Source organism: Phalangium opilio, unplaced genomic scaffold, assembly GCF_054372755.1.
Source record: "Phalangium opilio isolate 3A_F unplaced genomic scaffold, DU_Popi_V2 ptg000002l_1, whole genome shotgun sequence".
In the NCBI taxonomy this organism is placed as follows: Eukaryota; Metazoa; Arthropoda; class Arachnida; order Opiliones; family Phalangiidae; genus Phalangium; species Phalangium opilio.
Genome location: NW_028324144.1, coordinates 5,667,064 through 5,689,978, shown reverse-complemented (window position 1 = coordinate 5,689,978; position 22,915 = coordinate 5,667,064). Strand labels below are relative to the sequence as shown.

The 22,915-nt window shown below is 34.7% G+C and overlaps 3 protein-coding genes across 3 annotated transcripts; all 3 read right to left on the bottom strand.

Moving 5' to 3' along the window:
- Positions 1-1,761: 1,761 nt before the first annotated feature.
- On the bottom strand, positions 1,762-7,633 carry LOC149718438 (glutamate receptor ionotropic, kainate 1-like). The gene is made up of 8 exons (XM_089860933.1): positions 7,577-7,633; positions 6,120-6,226; positions 5,896-5,986; positions 4,946-5,104; positions 3,883-4,024; positions 3,588-3,814; positions 2,105-2,400; positions 1,762-1,990 (listed from the first exon to the last, which is right to left on the bottom strand). The coding sequence occupies exons 1-8, from the start codon at positions 7,631-7,633 to the stop codon at positions 1,762-1,764; spliced, it is 1,308 nt and encodes a 435-aa protein (XP_089717059.1).
- Positions 7,634-9,648: 2,015 nt separating this feature from the next.
- On the bottom strand, positions 9,649-10,864 carry LOC149718437 (uncharacterized). The gene is made up of 4 exons (XM_089836003.1): positions 10,794-10,864; positions 10,509-10,735; positions 10,074-10,366; positions 9,649-9,956 (listed from the first exon to the last, which is right to left on the bottom strand). Exons 1-4 carry the CDS (start codon positions 10,849-10,851, stop codon positions 9,728-9,730), a joined length of 807 nt encoding a protein of 268 aa, XP_089692129.1. The 5' UTR covers positions 10,852-10,864; the 3' UTR covers positions 9,649-9,727.
- Positions 10,865-20,815: 9,951 nt separating this feature from the next.
- On the bottom strand, positions 20,816-22,543 carry LOC149718436 (uncharacterized). Its single transcript, XM_089835032.1, has 4 exons — positions 22,464-22,543; positions 22,169-22,395; positions 21,432-21,727; positions 20,816-21,109 (listed from the first exon to the last, which is right to left on the bottom strand). The coding sequence occupies exons 1-4, from the start codon at positions 22,492-22,494 to the stop codon at positions 20,881-20,883; spliced, it is 783 nt and encodes a 260-aa protein (XP_089691158.1). The 5' UTR covers positions 22,495-22,543; the 3' UTR covers positions 20,816-20,880.
- Between the last annotated feature and the right edge of the window lie 372 nt (positions 22,544-22,915).

The window sequence follows — 22,915 nt, the reverse complement described above, 5'->3', positions numbered from 1 at the left end:
GTGTTGCCACAGAGAGTCTAGAGCCCGAACGCGTGTAAAATGCTCATTTAGAAGCAAAAGTACACAGGCAATGTAATCAAATGCATTGAAAGAAGAGAGGGGAAGAAGGCCCCTTATTATTAAGAAGGTTTTTACGAAAAGAAGCTGTCACCCAAATAAGTCTTGTTAAATAAAACTACAAAAATTTTAAATTTTTTTAATATGATTTAAAAAAAGAACTTGCCTCCTATAATGCGGTTAATAAGGTGAACTAATCCATTTAGTAGAATCAGGGATAGATTTAATTTTAGAAGTCGGAATGGAGAACGGTTAGTATTTACTTCAACCCGACTCATGGCCCAGTATAGAGCCCCACCCTCCAACACGTAACGAAAAGTTTAAATTATCTTATTGGCTCACTTAAACTACGTTTTGATAACGTTACTGACGGGGACGGAGAAAAATACGTAATGCCTTTTTACCTCTGTCGCTATGACCTGCCTCTTCTTTCATACCCCTCCGTCCCGTGGAAGGGGGTCCGGGACCTTGACGCGCGCCCACATTACTCTGTTCTCCATTCCTATTTCTAAAATTAAATCTATCCCTGGTAGAATAGTACAAAAAATTTTGTTTTCTAAATGAAATTTACTAAATTCTACTTCAGTGAATTTAAAAAATATATATAGCAAATGTACATTTTTGATCGATACGTTTGATGACTAACCTTATGGCCCCAAAGATTGCTCAAGAAATTTTTCCCAACATCTACCGGAATATCAATGTTTTAGATTACGTCGCGGTTTAATATGGGTAATATTACGATAAAATGTCAAAATAAACCTCTTTGATGCCCTAAATAAAATTACGAGTTTCAAACCAACGTAGTTCCATAATATTTAGCGCAGAGTCAGACAAAACGTATATTTATTTTCCCAGTTTTCGCGTTCGAGTGTTGCTTATCATTTATGGCAGCACGAAATAACTATTCTTGAAATGATACACGTTTGGTCCATATCGATCCACGTTATAAACGAGCAAAGCAACGATAAAAAAAATTAATTGGAAGTTTCACTTCTCTGTATACAAATTGAAATTGGTAGACTAGGAATACATATAGCTAATAGGAATAATTTTGCCACATATTAATTTCTATGTAATTTTTGTGGGCCGAGCGTGGGTACTATCCATCATGCCATATAATTCTGACGGGGATTTCATTGGTCGGTAGCAATGTGAGGCATGGCACAACGCGCAGCGAGATGAATTATTCGTGAAGTAAAATCAGTCATAAAACCCTCTTAGCCACGTTGAGAAAATGACAACACAATGATTCCTATTAATGGTATGTACTATTTCCATTTATTAAACGAATTGTTTGCTAATGACAGCTGGCACGAGACGACATTATATTGCACTTCACAATATTAATAACATTATTTTATTATATTATTATTAATATATATATATATATATTAATAATATATAAAGGTTTAGGATCAGAGCAGCGCACTTGCGTGACTATTTGGTAAAGGTACTGTACTTGTTTTACGAAGTAAAAAAGTGGGGAAAGCTGAGAGTTGTTCGTATAAAAAGTGTTAAAGGTAGACCTAAATATCAAGGAAAATAAAATGGCGTTGATGAAATGCGCGTGATCTTGAGTATACTTCGAGAACGGAGAATAAATATGACAGAAAAAATTTCCAAACAAATTGTCTTTGGTTTTGAGTTTCACAGTCAATTTTCAAAATGGAAATTTCTTTAAGATGAGGCTAATGTAAAAATCTAATCTCCGCGACCCATTTTGCAACTGTATACTTTACATTCTATTATCAGGAAGTAAGCAATACCGCACAACAATCCGCTGAAGTATAAAATGAACACTCCAAGCAATTTACTCAAATCAATTTGAACAATTTCCTCTTCGTCCCAGTTTTGGACGCAACTTTCAAAATGTTCCGAGCCTCTTTCAACATCATGGGCCAAGATACCATTATCAACTAGATTAATGGTCCTTTGGACACATAAAACATAGAAAATGTAAGATTTTATTTTAAAAATTATTATAGACTGTTAAAAGTGGAAGGTTTCACTCTATTTCAATATTTGTTAAAAACTGAATACTCACAAATATGATAAACTTTCTTTTATGTCCGAAGGCAAATGTCTATTGAAAGCTAATGCGTAGAAAATAACATAATCGCTAAGGGGCGTAATATTAAATCCACAAGATTCTTCGGACTTGTAGCGATCATGCAAAACCTTAGTTAAAATAGAATAATCCATAATTATAAAGTAATGGTTTCGTTGTAAGACCTTTGACATCATGTCATTTGAATTAAGAACTTCATTTGGCAAGAGTGATGCCACCGGATTGTTTTGAATTTTGAGCCAAATACTGTTAACCACTTGCGAGTTACTGAACTAAAAAGAAGAAAGTTGAAAGAAAATGTAATCATTAAAATGGGGGAAAAATCAAGTACTCAGATGCGTTTCCTTTCATAATTTGGTAGTATGTTTTACGCGCGTGTTTAATCAGTTTTATCTTATACAGTTACAGCATGCGTTTATAAGATATGTTCCGTAAGTGTGACACGTCCTATACTTCGTAACGCAAGAGGCTTACTGAGAATTAGTTCGAGAACGACACGAGAACTGACTACAATCGGTTTCCTATTTAGTCAGTATTGACATGGCCTCACTAGGTGTCGCTTTACGAGAATCTATGACGTTTCTACTACGTCACTTCATGACAAGCTCTCAGTAACCAGTGGCAAACTTATGGAACATACCTTATAAACTTATGGTTAAAGTAAAACATATAGCCAACTATTGGTTTTCCAAAAAATGACGAAAGTGATAACTTTTCAGAGCATAATTTCCCGATTCGCCCTCTACACTATAAGCATATGCTAATCAAATTAATTACGTAAACAATTTGACAACTGCTTTTATATCTTCACAGATCAAGTCAAACATTTTCATGCCTCATTCACCGTCTGGCAATGAGAAAACATTACTACCTAATATTTAGCTTCGTGCTCGTTTAGGCCCACCCCTTCGTATAAAGTCATAAATTGTAAATGTATCAATAAAAAGAATCTCAATTATCTAGTAACATCAGAAGTAAAATAAGGGACTAGAAGTGAAGTGCTCTATAGTATTGGTAATAGATCTTGGTATTGGTAATAGATCCTGGCACTAGTGAACAAATTTGAGGATTTTATGCCGCTTCCATCGCGCCTACACTAAAGAGAAAAAATTGGTCGAGTTCCAAAAACATTTCCTACCCCCTTCCCCTCAACCTAAAGCCCCGGAACACGGACGCGGGTGCGGGTGCTTGAATCTAGTTCGGCCGTCTACCGACACGAGCGTCTCACGTTTTTGGAGGGAAAATTCAGAAACCGCTACCAGAGGGCCAACCGTTGGTGTGTTATCAAGAATATTCACTTTAGCCAAGTGAAGAATTTGGTTAGCTCAGTACTTCTAATCTCATCTTACTTCCGGTAACATGAATAGTGAGTAAGAAATAGTATATAGGTGTTTGGAAGTTTTTTGAATATTACTAAAAATTTTAGTCGGCACTGATGTTTCAAATAAATCAAAATTACCTTTAGGATGTTGGGGACAGTCGTGCCCTTTCCTACCAATGGAAGAGATTCGGGAAACCTTTCAAAATCTTGAAATGTTTTAATGAAATCCGCTGGTTTAGTGACGATTAGAAAAGAAAGTAAGACAGCCGAGAATGCTAAACATATGAATCGCGAACATAATTTCCAAAATGTCATTAAAACTCGTTGGCTCCGTCTTTTTCCTTCCCTCTCAAACTCCGAGCAGCCTCAAAGTTTTAAAAAATTTAGATTAAAAATATAAAATTATAATGACAAAAATAAAAGACTCACATACATGTATTAACCAGAGGCACCAAAAACACGATAAACGCCTTACTAAATACATTTTCTATTTTTGATCTCGGATTTCGATTATGCCCGAGGAATGTGTAAAAGGAGATGCATGCTACGAATAACAATAAAAGACCAAACCAGACCTGGAAAAGAAATAATACTGACTTCCGTAAGAAAAAGGGTAACAAAGGGGTATTGGCGGAAGCCATACTAGAACGACCAAACTCTGCTGTACCCACTCACTACCCAAAACGAATTTCGATCAATTAATGGGGTTTTTAAAGAGCATATTATTATTGTTTTTAAATCTCGAATTAATTTTTTAAATTGCATATTAGTTCACTAGATCGAGTATTGGTTTTTTTTAAATCGCATATTTGTTATTTAAATCGCGTATTATTTATTTTTCGAAATCCCCTATTAAATTTTTGTATCGCATATTGGTTTTTAAATCACAGAATATTATTTTAAATCGCAAATTTTTTTGTACCTTCATTTGATTTATCTTTCATACTAGATTATTAAGAAAATTTCAAGAATAACACCGAAAACGAACTTTAATACGTTTCCTTTAGGAGCTGTTCTGGGAAACGTAAATTTTTTATAACGGCTTACGATTATATTTTTATGTTAAACCAAGAAGCGATATCTAATTCACTAGGGAGAAGTTATAAGATGCCTAAGAATTCGCGCGCCATTTTCCCAGTCCCCCTTCCAAAACACAAGAGGGGATGTAAAAGTAGGCCGGGCTATTTCGCCTCTCTTCAGTCGGAAAAAAAGTAATTTTCGTCATTCGCGTCGCGTTGACGTGAGTTTTCAAGAACCAATAAGACGCTGGCTGTAATTTAGAGGCGGGGATTAACTGGACTGGAGATCGAATTGGCGAGAAGATCTTGTGACGTGATCTCCATATTTTTGGGTTGTGGAATGGATGACGTTGAGTAATGAAAGAGGGAAATTGCAAAAAAAGCAGTAGACCAATAGGCTTTTGAGTTTTCACTTTGGAAGGTTTTCTTGAAACTATACTCATCCCATTATTACCAACTTTATAAAATGGTGCTTACCGTTCCATTAAATACTTCCAAAAATGGGAAAAGTGGGTGCTTCGGATTTTGTTTCCCCACGAGAATTGATAACGAATCCATATGAAGAACACTAGAGAAGTCTACGACCGTGTTTCTAAAATAAGTAATTGAGAACGGACCAACAGCAAAATGAACTTCCTGCATTAAAAAATGTTTCTCAGTTTCATTACGATTATGCAATTTTGTTTTTAAATTAAATGGCTCCGCAAGTCACTTGATAATCTAGCTTTTAGTTCTTGCGATAGCTAGCACAGAAGTAATGGAGGTATACCCTCACCACGGGCGGGTTAAAGGATTTCACCCCCTCAAGTGACTCGTGGAAAACAAAACTTTGCAATGGAGAAACGTTCATATCAAAAACCAATGATATATTTCAATGTTTTGACATTGATAAAAACTAAGACCATTAAAAACAGATGAACTGGAATGATAAACTAAAACCCCAGTTCTTCTAATGGCATCGCCTGTCGTCGCTCCTAGCGGGAGAGTACGGAAATTCTTCGACTCATATATCATGTTATTTCTATGGTTTAAGTCGAAAAGGTCTCTATATTGGTCGTGGCGTGGCGCTAGAGAGGTGCTGCCCTGAAAGAACCATACGCCCTATCTCCATTCCAGTCCATTTGTGTAAAATCGATACACCATTGTCACTGAACGTAAATAAATGATTCCATGTCTAAATTCGTATATTCCGGATAACAAGTTGTTAATCATGAGAAATCACCCATAAAAAATAATGTATGATAATCGATTATGCCTTGGTAAAGAATTGCCGTCATTATTCTAGAAACATTTATACGAAATATGTATACACTGTATAGTTTAAAAGGAATTTATACGATTTCAAATAGTTTTTAATCAGTTACTTCAATTATACTTGGTTTTTATCAATAAAGTATTTCTCGTACATTTAAAAACTGAATACTTACATTTCTATGTACCATTCCAATCATGCCATTAAATGAACCATTTGGAAGTAGTTCACCCCAAAACCCATCAGGGCTTTCAACGTAACCAATTCTATTTTATAATATTAAAACAAAAAAATTGAAGTACACGGACAGCGTACAGTAGTATACTTGCTATAGACAAGAGAACATTCCAAGTATCCAACGTCTTCTTTATAAAACACTGCCTTAAGTGTGACGATTACCTGATATTTAATTTTTCCATGAAATGTTCCAAGAGGTTGACCATAGCACCATGTAAAGCATATATTTCTCCCCTTTCATTCTTCTTGTATGAAATCCATTGAGGGCACTGTTTAAAACAATATATTTCATTTTATCTTATCTTAAAAATTAAATCAAACGTTGTAAGAAACTAGTAGGTTTAACTGATGTCTAATATTTTTGAAGAAACATTTTGTTCACCTATATCGAACCATTTGCTAAGAATATACTGATAAAGCAGCCAGGCAGTGCTTTTCCTACAGTTGCTTAAAAAATAATGCGTCAATGCGCCATGACAATAACAGGTTTCCATAAACGAGTTCAAGGTGAAGCAATTGAGTTGTAATATTGTTAGACTTAACAGAAGTGAGATGAGACTAGAAGTACTGAGCTAACCAAATTCTTCACTCGGCGAAAGTGAATATTCTTGATTCACTTTCTTTCACTCTGGTGGCGGTTTCAGAATTTCCCCTCCAAAACGTGAGACGCTCGCGGTGGTATAGACGGCCGAACTAGATTCAAGCACCCGCGTCCGTGTTTCGCCGCTTTAGGTTGAGGGGAAGGGGGTAAGAAATTTTTTTGGAACTCGACCAATTTTCTTCTCTTTATTGTAGGCGCGATTGAAGCGGCATAAAATCCTGAAATTTGTTCACTAGTGCCAGGATCTATTACCAAAGCTAGAGTCCTTCACTTCTAGTCTCATCTCACTTCTGGTCTCAATAACTATTTTTTTAAACAATCACTCAAATTCATGTACTGATATTCTTTCTTTTTCTTTACAAAGTAATGTTGAATAAATTTATGCCAAACTTGCTAGTCGTTGTTTTTATGTAATTTAACGCGATCTCAACGCTATTTAAATCAGAAGTTAAATTTTCAAGCAAATTGTTGGCCTCGAAAATGAGTTTAAATCATTCCATTAAATTTTTTTGTAACTAGCTCGTTCTTTACAAAGACAGTCAACACACACTATACTCTCCCGAAGGGGCAAAACTAGTACCCACTGTAGAATGGAAAATAAACTGTGCAACATATAAACTTCTCCTGACGCAATAACTGACGTTTCATCATCGTTTCATTTGGTCAATCACCTTTTTACCCCAGACATAATTTGAGAAATTGGCTCAATTTTGCCTTCCAAGGAGGAATATGACTTCCTGTGAAAAGCTGTTAGTAGCGACTATTTACAGTAGCTTTTGCACATAGTTTTCTTATTTTTAAAACTTAACCGGTTTTAAAAAACAACGTGTTTCTGTCTGCTGAAAATTTTGCTGAGAGAAAAACATTGTCTTACTCCCTCCCCGTTGTGGCAAACGTGTTTCATGAAACCAGGCAGCCACCTGGACCATCTACTTAATAGGATCATGGCAGAACAACCGATTTTTATAAAAAAAAAAGGTGGAAAAATTATTTCATTATTATATATATAAGAGCTTACTGTGTATATCGCGGCAAGAAGTGTTCGATTGACGATTGATAAGGTGGACAAATTCATTTAGTCAAACAGCGCAAAGTATGACTTAATGCGAAAATACCGACTTGAGTCAAATCTTGAAAAAATCAATAATTAACACTTTTTGCAGCCCTTATGCAAACCTTTTTACATATCTGACCAACAAATAGAGCTGACAGAAAGTACAGAACTTTGGTAGGTTTAATAAAACGGATTTTGATGGGTCTTCAAAATATTTTTTTGTCGAAATCAGTGAGAAAATAAAACACCAATATTCGGTTGCGTTCCGCAGAAGTATTTACGCATTGTTTTGGTCAAATGGGAACTAATCTTTACTGAATATTCGAATGTAATTTTTAGATCATACCCAAACAAGAAGTAATGAAATTCAGATAAACAGTTGACTAGAAAAGGAAACGGACATCGATATGCTACATTACCCTTTCCCCGAATTTCTCTGGAAAACTCAGTCATTAAACTCGCATGACGAGGCTAAATCGAAAGAAAAAGGCGTGCTCTTAGAACTTTTACGTCTTTCAGCATATAGTCATTTGACAGCTTGCTATAATTAACACTTTTACAATTTCTACATTCCTGTCATTAAGTAGCGCAACTTGATAAAGTTTTCACGAGTGAAAGTATTTCTTAACCTTAATCGAGTAACTTTCTGACGAACTGTATTCATTTGCAATAGAAAAACAAGTTGGAAAAACAAAAATTTCACCTCTCCGAGTCAAGAGGTGGACTACTATTACAAGCTTATATACCAAGATATGGAATTATTTTTATTTTTTATTAAAGTAAAAATTTAGGTATTATTAAAGCATTATTCCAAGGATAACGAATATACAGTAAAGCAGACGACATTTTACATCCAATATGGATATGTCTTGGACACATGGAAATCAGTCAATGGGGAAAAGAACACGAAATGAAGTGTATAAATTTTGGAGAGATATAACCTTTATGTGTTTGTAGTTGCTCAGTTGTCTACGCCTCAACTGTTTACCCTATATTCGCATAGCAACATTCAGAACCGGTTTGCAGTGTAAACTCTATCGTCTCGTTTCACCTCAACGATATTCTTAGTTTGCCAACATGAGTGTTAAGATTACATAACACCAAAGCTGATTTGTGGCTTGAAGCGCTGAAACTGAATGCGCAGCACTATAATTCTGACTGGGATTTCATTGGTTCGTAGAAACGAGAGGTTAGGCCCGCAAGCAGGGCTCAACACGCAGCGAGATTAATTATTCGTGTCATAAAATCCGTCATAACAAATGATTAGTCTTGGTCTTCCTACAAACCCGCTTAGACACGTAGGGAAAATGGAAACACAATGATTCCTATTAGCTGTAAGTAGTATTTATTAAAAGAATTGCATATTTATGACTAGAATATGATATTTCAGCTGGTTCGAGACGACTTTATATTGCACTTTAAAATACTAATAACATTTTTATATTCCCTATTTATAATGTTTTTTAAATAGAGCCTTAAACATTAGTGACAAAGAGGGTTAGTTTGTCATTTCTTTCTGTTACGCCATCTGGTGACGCACTACAATGTTATAAATGATTCCAGCATTGTAAAATTGTACAATTAGCAATTTTTTACGCATAAGTTTTCTTTATAATTTTAATATATATGTAATGTATTACCTTAAACTTGCGTTTGCTTTCAATTTAACAAATAAAAATTTGATATGTCAGGTTTAGGATCAGAGCAAAAGATAAGAACAGCGAACTTGCGTGACTATTTTTTAAAAGTCCTTATATTTTTTGTCTAGACATTTTTCGTAACCCTAGATGATCGCGGAGTTACCCTTACCCAAGAAGTAGGTGCTGGAGTGGTAGCAAGTGTTACAGATTTCTGCAAACTAGATGGAGACCAGTTGCAACTAATTTCGTTTCGTGCATATTTTAGTTTTCGTTAAATGAATTAATAATATACTCTAATATTTTACATTGGCTACATTACACACTTCGACAACTTTTACAGAAATAGGTTTCTGTTGAAAATTTATAAATTGGTTAAACGTTGTTCATTACCTTAAGCTGCACTCCATTTTAAATCATTTTCGAAAATGACAATTGAAAACAGCATTTAACTTCGAGAGCATGTACTTGTAGATGTCTATTTACAACGACCCATTTTGCAGTGGTATGTAGTACGTTCTATTATCAAGAAGTAAGCAAACCCACACAACAATCCGCAAAAGTTAAGAATAAACATTCCCATCAATTTTCTCAAATTAATTTGAATAATTTTCTCTTCATCCAATTTTTGGAGACAACGGTCGAAGTTTACCGAGTTCCTATCAACATCATGTGTTATGAGACCATTTTCAACTAAATTGATTGATCTACATAGAAAAGAGATTAAAGTATTGCATTTTAATATTTAGTTAGTTTCAAAGGTTGCACTTTTTTAAATATAATCTTTACATATGCGTTAAAACTGTATTACTTCATATACTCACATTGTTAAGTTTTCTTTAATTTCTAAAGGCAAATATTTATTGACAACGAAAGAGAAGAACGTGCCAAAATCACTTTGCGACGTAATGTGAAATCCACAAGGTAGTTGGTAGTTATACCGATCATGTAAAATCTTAGTTAAACTAGAATAATCCATTATCACAAAGAAATCGCTTCGTCTTAAGACCTTCGATATGGTGTCATTCGATACTAAAACTTTATACGGTAAGACTGATTCCATTGGATTTTTTCGTACTTTGTTCAAAATTCCAATAATTCCTGGTATTTTGCTCATCTGTATAGACAGGAATTTTATGCAAATATGATTAAACAAAGGGTTTATGTAGAAAAACATATCCTCGTTTCGTAGTTTCTTCGCATATTTCACATGCCTAATGTGTGCTTAAACCGATGTGAATAAATAAAACATTCTCTACCTCTAGAAAGTCAGCCAAACCAGCGCCTTTTTCTACTAGAGGTATAGATTCCGGAAATCTTTCAAAATCTTGAAATGATTTAATGTAGTCTTCTGGTTTATTGACAATTAGAAAGGAAAAAAAGACAGCCGAGAGCGCCAAACATATGAATCGTGATCCTAGTTTCCAAAAGGTTATCAAAACTCGTTGACTCCGTCTTTTGCCTTCCCTCTCAAACTCCAGACAGCCTAAAAATTAATGTAATAATTTATATTTAACATGAAATGACATAAATAAACCACTCACTTGTATTAAAAAGAGGCGCCATAAACACCATAAATGCCTTGGTCAATAAATTTTCCATCTTTGTTATCTGATTTGTGTTATGCGGAATAAACGTGTAGAATAAGATGCAAGTTAGCAAGAGCAATGAAAGAATGAGCCAGACCTGAAAATAAAGATAAATCTGACTTTCATGTTAAAGGGATGTACATTGCCTTATGTAGGGGCGTGTCTAGAACTATATTTCCTATAGTAGCGTTACTGTTCGCTGCACTAGTGTTACCATTCCCTGCACTAGTGTTACTATTCCCTGCACTAGTGTTGCTATAACCTGCACTAGTGTTGCTATTCCCTGCACTAGAGTTGCTATTCCCTGCACTAGAGTTGCTATTCCCTGCACTAGAGTTGCTATTCCCTGCACTAGAGTTGCTATTCCCTGCACTAGAGTTGCTATTCCCTGCACTAGAGTTGCTATTCCCTGCACAAGAGTTGCTATTCCCTGCACTAGAGTTGCTATTCCCTGCACTAGAGTTGCTATTCCCTGCACTAGAGTTGCTATTCCCTGCACTAGAGTTGCTATTCCCTGCACTAGAGTTGCTATTCCCTGCACTAGAGTTGATATTCCCTGCACTAGAGTTGCTATTCCCTGCACTAGAGTTGCTATTCCCTGCACTAGTGTTACTATTCCCTACCCTAGTGTTACTATTCCCTGCCCTAGTGTTACGATTCCCTGTACTTGTGTTACTATTCCCTGTAGTTTAGTGCTACTTTTCCCTGTACTTGTGTTACTATTCCCTGTACTTGTGTTACTATTCCCTGTACTTGTGTTACTATTCCCTGAAGTATAGTGTTGTTCTTCTCCGTAGTACGTTTCCTTCGATTAGCCTCGCTTACTGCGAAAGTGGCGAACAAGGAACAAATATCTTTCAATGCCCCTTTATAAAATGTCGCTTACCGTTAAATTAAACGCTTTTAAAAATGGGAAAAGTGGATTCTGCGCATTTTGTTTCCCCACGAGAATTGATAACGGATTATAATAGAGAGGAGTCGTGAAATCCACGACCATTTTATTTTCCAAATGCATATCGAACGGGCCAACAGCAACATGAACTTCCTGCATTTATAATTTAGTTCAGTTTTATCACGTTTATACTATTTGTAGATTAAACCTAAAGGGTTCCACAAGTCCTTAGAGCATGGTCTGGAAAATCAGTCTTTTATCTTTATGAAAATCCACCAGCGATTCAGCGGTTTAAAACGTTTTGTAATCGTCCCACGACTAGTGGGACCCTCTAAGATGCACTTGTCAGACTATATCATCAAAACTACAAATTTATAATTAAGTTGCTTTTAAAAAACACTCGTGAATCCATTCTTTGTAGCTTAACATTATTTTTAAAATAAAATATTGTTAGTTGCACAATTGTTTTGAGAAAGAATTGCTATCGTTTTTCTAGAAATGTTCGCATAATATATGAATGTTAAAAGCTGCTTTAAGAAGGTGCGTGCTGAGTGTAAAATAGGACCCCGCGGATCGGTTATTATGGTAATAACGATATTTAACTGTAATATTCGATATTCGAAACGATATATCGTATTTCAGTAGTCATGCAGAGGCGAATATTCGTTTCGAAACTATATTTCGAAACCATGTGGATCGAGTATTCGATTCGAACGCAACTATTTGTCGAAACTTCGATTGAGGTGGAAACTAACGAATCGAATCCTACTATTCGACAAATACACTTTGTCGAATAGTAAATCGGCGATTCGCAGGGCCCTAGGGTAAAAATCAAGGGCATTCGAGAAATTCGCCTGCTCGAATTTTACTGTCAACACGCGCCCTTCCTGTTATAATACGATCTGGTTTGAACACTTGAAAATTGAACTCTTACATTTCTGTGTACCATTCCAATCATACCATTATACGAACCATTTGGAAGCGGTTCACCCCACAGCTGGTCAGGAGGCTCAACGTAAAGAAACCTGAAACGTTTTAAATTTTTGTTCTTCTTGTGTAACATTACGTAATATTATTTATGGAGTACAGTACAATCAAAATATTGCACATTGTCAATTTATATACATTTCGAAGAGAGAATTTTTGTTTCAACTGGTAAAGAAGGTACAGTTGAAGAGCCAAAACATCGATTACATACTTAACACCCCCTTATGTATCACCAACACACGTCAGACTAGCTCCTAGTTTCCGTATTACAGGTTAAAGCATCCATCTAGGTTTTAATACAAACATTTTCTGGCATCCTCTTCGATTGGTTCGTCAAACGTCACTCTTAATGGGTTGTGTGCATACAAGACATTGACGTAAGTGAGATAATTACTTGATATTTAGCTTTTCCTTAAAATGTTCCAAAAGGTTGGCCATTGCGCCTTCAAAGGCAAAAGGTTTCCCGTTTTCATTTCTCTTGAATGAAATCCATGGAGGCCACTGTTGATTAAAAATGTACATGTAAATTTAATACAATAATTCTCCGAGGCGTAGGGACGCTTGTAGGGAATGAAATTCTTTCACCTTCCCATAAGGAAGCTTTATTGTCATTGCATCAGGAAACTAGGTCTAAATCCAAGCCAAAGGACTCTCGCAAAACTTAAGTTATCTATGATGATAACCTAAGGTTTCCGTAAAAAATGGCTTCCTTCAACGAGTCTAATGTCCAGCCGTTGAGAGATATTTTTTTTTAATTTTAATAACCAATATTATTTTAAAAATCGCTTAAATTCATTTTTTAGAAACGTATTGATTTTAACTGCGAGTTTCTCTTTATATTTGCAAAGTATTGTTAGTAAATTTATGCCAAACTTGCTAGGCCTGGTTTTCATGAAAGTTAACGCTACTTAAAGTGGTTATTGCATATAGTATTTCGTTTTTATTTTAATTTCGGATATTTCTTTAAACTCAACGGTTTCGAAAGCTAGATGTTTCTGACTGGAGAGAGAAACATTTTCTTATTCCCTCCCTCTTATGACGAATGTGTTTTCTGAAAAGAGGTTCCCACTAGCACCACTTACATAAGGGCACCATGCGATAACAAATCGACTTTTATAAATGAAGCGCCCCGATTTATTTCAGTATTATATTAAATAAGAGCTTCTTACCTTGAAAATCGCGGCAAGAAGCGTTCGATTGACGATTGGTAAGGTGGACGAAGTCATTTAGTCGAATATCGCATATAACTAAGTGAATTTTGACTCGAGTTATATCTTGAAATAATCAATAATTAACACTTTAAGCAGCTCTTATCCAATCGTTTTTACATGTTAAAAAAAAGACTAACAGAAAAAACACAAACCACAGCACTGTGGTAGGTTTAACGTCCAGCGATATTTCGCTTAGTGGGCCAAACATTTATTAAACGTTTTACCGACCACTGGTGCAGTTAACAGTCTTCCCTAGAGTTGAAAGATGCTTTTCTCTAAATCTATTTTGGTCGACTAATCAACGGTCTACTTTATATGGCATTTACTTTTGCCTTCCTCTGAAGAAATATTTTGATTTGAGGCATTTACGGTTTTATAGTATTTTTTTTTTTTTGAATTTTCAAGTTTGAGATCGTGGATTTTGTATCCCAAACTTGATAATGTAATTCGATTTGTTTTTCGCTCTGATTTAGACTCTCGAATTTTCCAATAGTATACCGCAGAGGTAGACAATAAATGTTATTTTCGTAGGCTCAGATATTTATCTTTAGTGTAACCTTTTTTCCAAAGAGGGTATAATGAGGGGGAGCAGAAGGTTTGGCTGGAGTGTTCTCGCTTTGAAAGATTTCCGGTTAGCGCGAGCAGCATCTTTTTTTGCTATCATGATAGTTGAAATACGGTGAACCGGATATTAGGAGGAAAATATGAAAAGAAATAAAATAGAAAAGCAAGAACGCAATAAATTCCTTGCCTATGCTGTGGTTCTTTCTTTAGCACAAGACACCGAGCTACAACCTACATAAATTCAGAAGAAACCATTTGACCCTACAAATATTTGCAACTATATTATCTTGTTATATTTTCAAGGATTTAGACAACATGACTGTAAATAATCTAAAAGTTGCTTCAAATTTTACATTATTCAATTTATAATGTTTACCATCGTTGATTCTATTCAATCTTGAAGAAAATGAAGTTTGGTGTTAAATTTTTAAACGTTATTCACAAAATTATTATCATTCACTGAATACTGGGATTGAAAATACTATCCCAAAACATATATAAAAATTTTTTAAACCATACCTAAACAAGTAGTGAAATATATTTCTCCTGAATCGCTAATGCAAAGAAACTTAAACAAACAGTTGACGACTAGCGAAGGAAAACTAGGTCGTTCAGCACCGTTAAACATTATCGATAACAAGAAATGCTCTGGAAAATTCAGTTACCAAACGCGCATGACGACTCGAAATCGATAGAAAAAGACATTTATTTTAGTCACTTGACAGATATAATAACAGCTCTACTCTCTGTACATTCTTGCCAAATGGCGCAACTTAATCGTTTAACTTTCTCACGAAGTGCATTCATTTGCAATAGGAAAAAGAAGAAGACCTTGGGAGTCTAGCGAGGGGGTTGACACTTGAGAACTCAGGTGTACAATATGTCTTGAACTCAATGTACTGTCAAAGCTGAACTGTGAGTTCCAAAGGCTTTGGACTCAATGCACTGTCAAAGCTGAACTCTTTTGAACTCAGGTGTACACAGAGATACAGAGTGTCTACCCCCTCGGAGTCTAGAGCCAAATCGCGTGCAAAAACTTTAATTTAGAAGTTTAAAGTACAAGTACATAGGTTATGTATTGCAAGAAGAGAGAGAATAAATTATCCTTATTGTTAGGAACGTTTTTAAGCAAAGAAGCTGCCACCCAAATAGATCTTGATAAGTAAAACTGCCAAAATTGATAAATTTTTAATAAGATTTAAAATAGGGGAACTAATCGATTTACTAGAATAGTGCAAAAAAATTTGTTTTCAAAATGAATTTTACAATTTCCTATTCGAGTTAAAATTTGAAAGAGTATATAATGGGAGGTTTTTCTATATTTTTTCTTTTCATAACTAACCTTTTGACACAAAAAAAAATGAAGAAGGGTTTTTCCCTACATATAACGGAATATAATGTTTTAGTTTAGTCAGAGTTTTCTATTGGAAAAAAAAACTTAATAAATAGGCTTCACAAACCAAGAGTACTATCAAGAGAAAATAGAAGAGAGTATAATATTGGCTCAAAATTTTCTTCCGAGAGAATGTTCATGTATATACCTCTTAACAACGACCCGTTTTGCAGCGGTAAGTTTTTCGTTCAATTATCAAGAAGTAAGCAAACCCACACAACAATCCGCAAAAGTAAAGAATAAGTATTCCCATCAATTTCCTCAAATTAATTTGGATAATTTTCTCTTCATCCCATTTTTGGAGACAACGTTCGAAGTTTACCGAGCTTCTATCAATATCGTGTGCCAAGAGACCATTTTCAACTAGATTGATTGATCTGCATATAAAAGAGATTAAAGTATTGCATTTTAATATGGAGTTTCAAAGGTTGTATTCTAGTTTTCACATACACGTTAAAACTGTATTACTTCATATACTCACAAATATGTTAAGTTTTCTTTAAGTTCTAAAGGCAAATATTTATTGACAACAAATGAGTAGAACGTGCCAAAATCACTTAGAGACGTAATGTGAAATCCACAAGGTAGTTTTGAATTATACCGATCATGTAATACCTTAATTCCACTAGAATATTCGATAATAACAAACAAATCGTTTCGTTTTAAAACCTTCGATATAGTTTCGTTCGATACGAAAACATCATAAGGCAATTCTGATTCCACTGGATTGCTTCTGACTTTGTTCAAAATTCCAATAAGCGCTGGTAGTTTGCTCATCTGCATAGACACGAATTTTAATGTAAATACGATTGAAACAAAGATTAAAATTAGCGAAGTGTGTCCTTGTTTCGAGTTTCTTCGCATGATTCATATGCCTTATGTCAGTTTAAACCGATATGAATAAATAAAAATTACCCCTAGAAACTCAGCGAAACCCGTGCCTTTTTCCACTAGAGGAATAGATTCCGGAAACCTTTCAAAATCTTGAAATGATTTAATGTAGTCTCCTGGTTTATTGACAATTAAAAAGGAAAAAAAGACAGCCGAGAGCGCCAAACATATGAATCGTGAACCCAGTTTCCAAAAGGTTATCAAAACTCGTTGACTCCGTCTTTTGCCTTCCCTCTCAAACTCCAGACAGCCTAAATATTCATGTACTAATTTATATTTAATACAATAATATAAAAGATGATAAATGAACCACTCACTTGAATTAAATAGAGGCGCCACAAATACCATAATTGCCTTACTCAATAAATTTTCTACCTTCGATATCGGATTTGCATTATGACCAATAAACGCGTAGAACAGAATGCAAGTTAGTAATAGCAAGAAAAGAACTAGCCAGACCTGAAAATATAAATAAATCTAACTTCCATTTCAAAGGGATGCACAATGTATTATGTAGGGCGTGTCAAGAGCTATTTCCCGTGTAGTAGAGTTACTTTTCCTTGTAGTGATGTCTTATTGAAGATATCAATGCTACAAAAATAGTTTTAACTGGTTTGAAAAACACGGTTGATGATGCTTTTACTCCAGAACCTGCTAATTGGCAAAACCAGAAGTGAGATGAGACTAGAAGTGAAGGGATCTAGCATTGGTAATAGATCCTGGCACTAGTGAACAAATTTGAATATTTTATGCCGCTTCAATCGCCCCTACACTAGAGAGAGAAAAATTGGTCGAGGGGATTTCCTACCCCCTTCCCCTCAACCTAAAGTCGCGGAACACGGACGCGAGTGCTTGAATCTAGTTCGGCCGTCTACCGCCACCAGCGTCTCACGTTTTGGAGGGGAAATTCAGAAACCGCCACCAGAGGGCCAACCGTTGGTGTGTTATCAAGAATATTCACTTTCGCCGAGTGAAGAATTTGGTTATCTCAGTACTTCTAGTATCATCCCACTTCTGGCAAAACCTATAGCTAAATTTCGCTCGAACAGTTGAAATTTAAACTTTAAGTTTATATTAAAATTGTTAATACAAAACTGTTATATCTTTAAAAAAATTTTAATAAATATAAGCGAAAATGCGTTTGCTTCGATTCGCCTCAGTTAACGTCTTTAAAAATCGCTGCTTACCTTTTCATTAAATACTTCTAAAAATGGGAAAAGTGGATTCTGAGGATTTTGTTTCCCCACGAGAATTGATAAATGGTTGTGATACAGAGGAGTCGTGAAATCTACGACCCGTTTATTTGCAAAATGCACATCGAACGGGCCAACAGCAACATGAACTTCCTAAATTAATAATTTAGCTGGGTTTTATCACGTTTATACTATTTTTACATTAAACCTAAAGGGTTCCACAAGTCACTGGCTCATTTTCTAGCAAATCAGGCTTTTTCTTTTTGAAATAACCACCAGCAATTCCGGCATAAAATTGTGAGACCTTCTAAGTTGCACTTGCCAGACGCTATCATCAAAACAACCAATTAAAATTTTGGATTAAAAAAAACCCATGTGAAAAAACATTCCGACTTTTAAAATAAAATATTTTTAAACGTGAAAATCTATAGGTAAAGAATTGCCATCGTTTTTCTATAAATTTTCATAAAAAAACTTTTCAAAGGCGAGTTCTGAGGGTGAAAATCAAGCGATTACGAGTTTTACCGTCAACACAAGCCTTTGAAAACCTACAAATTGTAATTGGTGTTTGGTTTTAATGAACAAAGTCTGGCTCAAACGCTTGAAAACTGAACTCTTACATTTCTATGTACCATTCCAATCATACCATTATACGAACCATTTGGAAGCCGTTCACCCCACAATTTTTCAGGGCCCTCAATGTACAGAAACCTGTAACACGTTTTACTTATTTGTTTTTCTCAGGTAACAGTTGATTTTTTGAGAACAGGAGAAACATAATATTGTACATGGTCATTCTATAAAGACTACATTTCGATAGAAAACTTTCTTTCGAGGGACCTAACCATCAATTACATACGTAACGCCCTTATGTCGGACAAGGAGTATTCATTTTGGTAAAGCAGGGGTCTCGTGCAGACAAAACATTGCCGTAAGTAAGATAATTACTTGATTTTTAGTTTTTCCTTAAAGTGTTCCAAAAGGTTGACCATTGCGCCATGTAAAGCAAAAATTTGCCCCTTTTCATTCTTCTTGTATGAAATCCAAGGAGGCCACTGTTTATAAAAATAAAAATACTTTTTACATAAGATATCTGAATCATTTTAATACAATAACTCTAAGACTCTTATTGGGGCACCAAAAGTAGTTTGCCGAAAGTGATATTCTTTTGCCTTCCCTAATGAAGCTAGTGCCATTGCAGCAGCGCTTTCAGAGAACTACACTCAAAACACTCGCAGTTATTTATTTTTCAATCTGCATGTTAACGTAATACAATTTCTTACTGAGCAGGATCAAAATAATCGTTCGAATGTCTGTATACTTTTCTATCTATAGGTCCTAGCGCGTATGTATCTCTGAAATTTCATTCTATATTAAGGATTCAAATAAGTACTAACCTCGTTGATTGCGGCAAGAAAAGTTCGATTGACGACTGATAAAGTAGACATATTCATTTAGTCGAACATCTCATAAATAGTTATTTTCAAAATGAGAATTTGACTTCCTTTTGTATCTTGACTTGAGTCAATTATAGAACAAATCAATAACGGTCATTGATCCGTAGCATTTTACGTTTAAAGTTTAGCACAAAAAAATAAGGGATGGATTATTTCTCAACATCTACCGCAATTATGCTGTTTTTTTTGACGTTATTAGTGCTGGGCACTTGAGGTTTAAACTAGAATAATTATATCACAACAGAAGAGAGCAACAAAAACTTCAACTCAAGCTGAATTTCAGAAAAGAATACACAAATGTTTAAACGTATGAAATATGATTTCATATGCGCGGCTATGCGGTCCAATATCAAGCACAGACGCGTACTAAGACTCGAAGAATTTATTTGTCGGCTTCTTTCTTTGTATAATACCAGTATCTAGGTGAAATATACTTAAATATATTTATGAGTTCCAGCGTTAGAGTGTTGCTTTTAATTTTTCGTGTGACTGAATAAACATTGTTGAATCAGCTGAGGTTGTTTAGATCGATTCTTGCTATAATCGTGTTACCCAAATGGAAAAAATGTGTTTTACCATTTTTTCCCAGTTTTTGTACTCTGAAAAACTTCTCTCAAATATTGAAAGCAACACTTATGATAATGTTCTAATGCTATTATCCAAATGCATCATCCTTTTACCTTCGGAACAAAATAACACTTTTGTTTTCAAAAAGGATACACATCTACAACACAATTTGCACTTGGGGTTTTAATTTTCATTCATAATTATACAGTAAGCAATTAAAAACATCAAAAACTTTAAATAGCTGGGTGTTAGCAGAAGTCCATTAAATTAGCCTGGCTAATTTAATGGACTTCTGGTGTTAGTGAAACCCTAGTGTTCATTATGAATTAAAAGAAAAAGGTGTTGATCAAGTCCGCGAGTGAACTTGAATATGATCAGGGATAGCTGATAACATTATTGAAAAATAAACGCAATATCTTCAATTTTATTTTGAACTTGGGATTGCTTTCAATTTGACAAATAAAAATTTAATATATCAGGTTTAGAATCAGAGCAAAGGATAAGAACAGCGAACTTGCCTGACTATATGGTAAAATCGTGATATTTCGTGGCAAGACGTTTCTCGTAACCCTACACGATCGCGGAGTTACCTTTACCCCAGGAAGTAGATCCTGAAGTGGTAGCAAGTGCTACAGATTTTGGAATAGACGGAGACCAGTTGCAACTAATTTTGTTTTGTGTGTATTTTTGTTTTAATTAAATGAACAAAAAATATCCAATAATAATTCTCTACATTGGCTAGCTACATTTCTCACTTCGACCATTTTTACGGAAATAGCTTTCCGATTGAAATTATAGAAATTCGTAAAAAGTGTTTTTAATTTGTATTTGGCTGGCACTCCATTGAAAATGTCAATGAAAAACGGCACTGATCTTCAAGAGCATTTCTATTTACAACGACCCATTTTGCAGCGGTTTGTTTTACGTTCTCTTTTCAAGAAGTAAGCAAGCCCACAAAATAATCCGCAAAAGTAAAGTATAAACATTCCCATCAATTTGCTCAAATTAATTTGGATAATTTTCTCTTCATCCCATTTTTGGAGGCAACGATCGAAGTTTTCCGTGCTCCTCTCAATTTGACGAAGCAAGAGACCATTTTCAACTAGATTAATTGTTCTGCATACAGAAACAAAATAGCAAAATTAAAATTTGTTAAAAAAAAAAGTGTTTCTTATTGGGTCAAGTTGTATGGTAGCTTCCATAAAATTGAGCACTTTTTTATCAAAAAATGTTTTACAATAAGCTCGTCAACAAATCAAAATTTATTTTTAAAAAAGGAGATTTCTTTTGGATGTTTTATTAATGAATTTGCTATTATTTTAACATCTAAACTAATAAGGGTACCTGGCCAGATATATCGTCACTTTAAGACTAACAAATAACAATAAAAAATCTTGTAACTCCATTTTAATATGTTACTACTACTATAAATACTCACAAATACGTAAAATTTTCTTTCATATCTGATGGTAAATATTTATTGAAAACGAATGCGAGGAATATGCCAAAATCGCTAAGAGCCATGATGTGAAATCCACATGACTGTTGGGAATTAGCCCGATCATGCAAGATCTTCGATCCACCGGAATATTCAATAATCATAAAATAATCATTTCTTCTTAAGACCTTCGAGGACGTGTCCGTCGATACTAGAACTTCAGATGTCAAAAGCGATTCCGCCGGATTGTTTTGGATTTTTTTCCAAATTTCATTAATTCCTCGTTTTTTGCTAAACTGTATATTTAAAAAAAAACAAAATTAATATGTATGACAATATCATTAAAAAAAATAACGAAGAACGTATGTGTGATAACGGACCCGGTGTTTTTTGGCTGACATTTTTACACAAACGCTACTTAACCCGTGACCAACACGAGATTTCCTAAATACTTTGTGCCCGGACGTTTAAGGCAGACATGAAGATGCCTTTGTACAAAGCGCGAATCTTGTCGTCTCTGCGTCAGTTTTAATTTCATGTCATATTTTAAATAAATACAAGTTTAATAAATTTAATTTGACAACGTAACAGTATATGATAATTCTATTTTAAGCATTGTCATAATACGACGGTTACTGCCGCTTTAATTTAAAAAAATTGCAAACGAGTAAGAAAATTTAAGGACATCTAATTTTTTAGCCAGACCTGATATTGGAAATAATTTAAAATTTCTTTACCTCTAGGAAGCTAGAGATACTCGAGCTTTTTTCCACTACAGGAAAAGATTCCGGAAATCTTTCAATGTCGTGAAATGATTTAATGAAATCTCCTGGTTTGGTGATAATTAGAACGGAAAGCAAGACAGCCGATAGTGCCAGACATACGAAACGGGAACCAATTTTCCAAAATGTTATTAAAACTCGTTGACTCAGTCTGTTGCCTTCCTTCTCGAACTCCGGACAACCTTAATAATTTTATCAAAATTTAGATTTAAAATTGAAAAAAAAATTATGATTTAAATGAACTTCTCACATGTATTAATAAGTGGCGCCATGAACACCATTAATGCCTTACTCAATAAATTTTCAATTTTTGATCTCGGATTTGCTTTGTGTCCAATAAACACGTAGAAAGAGATGCAGGTTAGTAATTCTAGGAGAGCGGTCGCTCTCTTAGATAAGACTTGATACTGCCTCTAATGCTAAAGGAGGGTTCTCTGATTGGCCGTAACTTTTTTCGTATTGTGGTTGCTGCTTTGAAATTTTGCCAGTGAACTAAAATTTGGGCCCTAATTATGTGGTTAAAATTTCAAAGAGATCCAACTAATAGTTAGTTCTATAAAGAAAAAAGTTGTTAAGGGTGGTTTTAGAATCCATAAAATTAATCAGACATTTGGTGAAAGATACAATATTCTTCCATAGACATAACATGGGATTTTTTTGAAAAATGACCTTAATTGGGATCGTGTATAAAGAAAACTAATC

Bases quoted from the DNA above. Each gene is read 5' to 3' on its own strand.
- LOC149718438 (XM_089860933.1), bottom strand. From the start codon at position 7,633: ATGAATTTGTCCACCTTATCAATCGTCAATCGAACACTTCTTGCCGCG. The intron at 4,025-4,945 runs GTAAGCACCATT...TTTCTTTTCCAG, and splicing joins TGGAAGTATTTAATGGAACG to GTCTGGTTTGGTCTTTTATT. The intron at 1,991-2,104 runs GTGAGTATTCAG...ATGTGTCCAAAG, and splicing joins AAAGAAAGTTTATCATATTT to GACCATTAATCTAGTTGATA.
- LOC149718437 (XM_089836003.1), bottom strand. From the start codon at position 10,851: ATGGAAAATTTATTGACCAAGGCATTTATGGTGTTTATGGCGCCTCTT. The intron at 10,736-10,793 runs GTGAGTGGTTTA...ATTAATTTTTAG, and splicing joins GGCGCCTCTTTTTAATACAA to GCTGTCTGGAGTTTGAGAGG. The intron at 9,957-10,073 runs GTGAGTATATGA...TTTTCTATGTAG, and splicing joins ATTAAAGAAAACTTAACAAT to ATCAATCAATTTAGTTGAAA.
- LOC149718436 (XM_089835032.1), bottom strand. From the start codon at position 22,494: ATGGTGTTCATGGCGCCACTTATTAATACAT. The intron at 21,728-22,168 runs GTAAAGAAATTT...TTAAATATACAG, and splicing joins GTATCTCTAGCTTCCTAGAG to TTTAGCAAAAAACGAGGAAT. The intron at 21,110-21,431 runs GTGAGTATTTAT...TTCTGTATGCAG, and splicing joins AAAGAAAATTTTACGTATTT to AACAATTAATCTAGTTGAAA.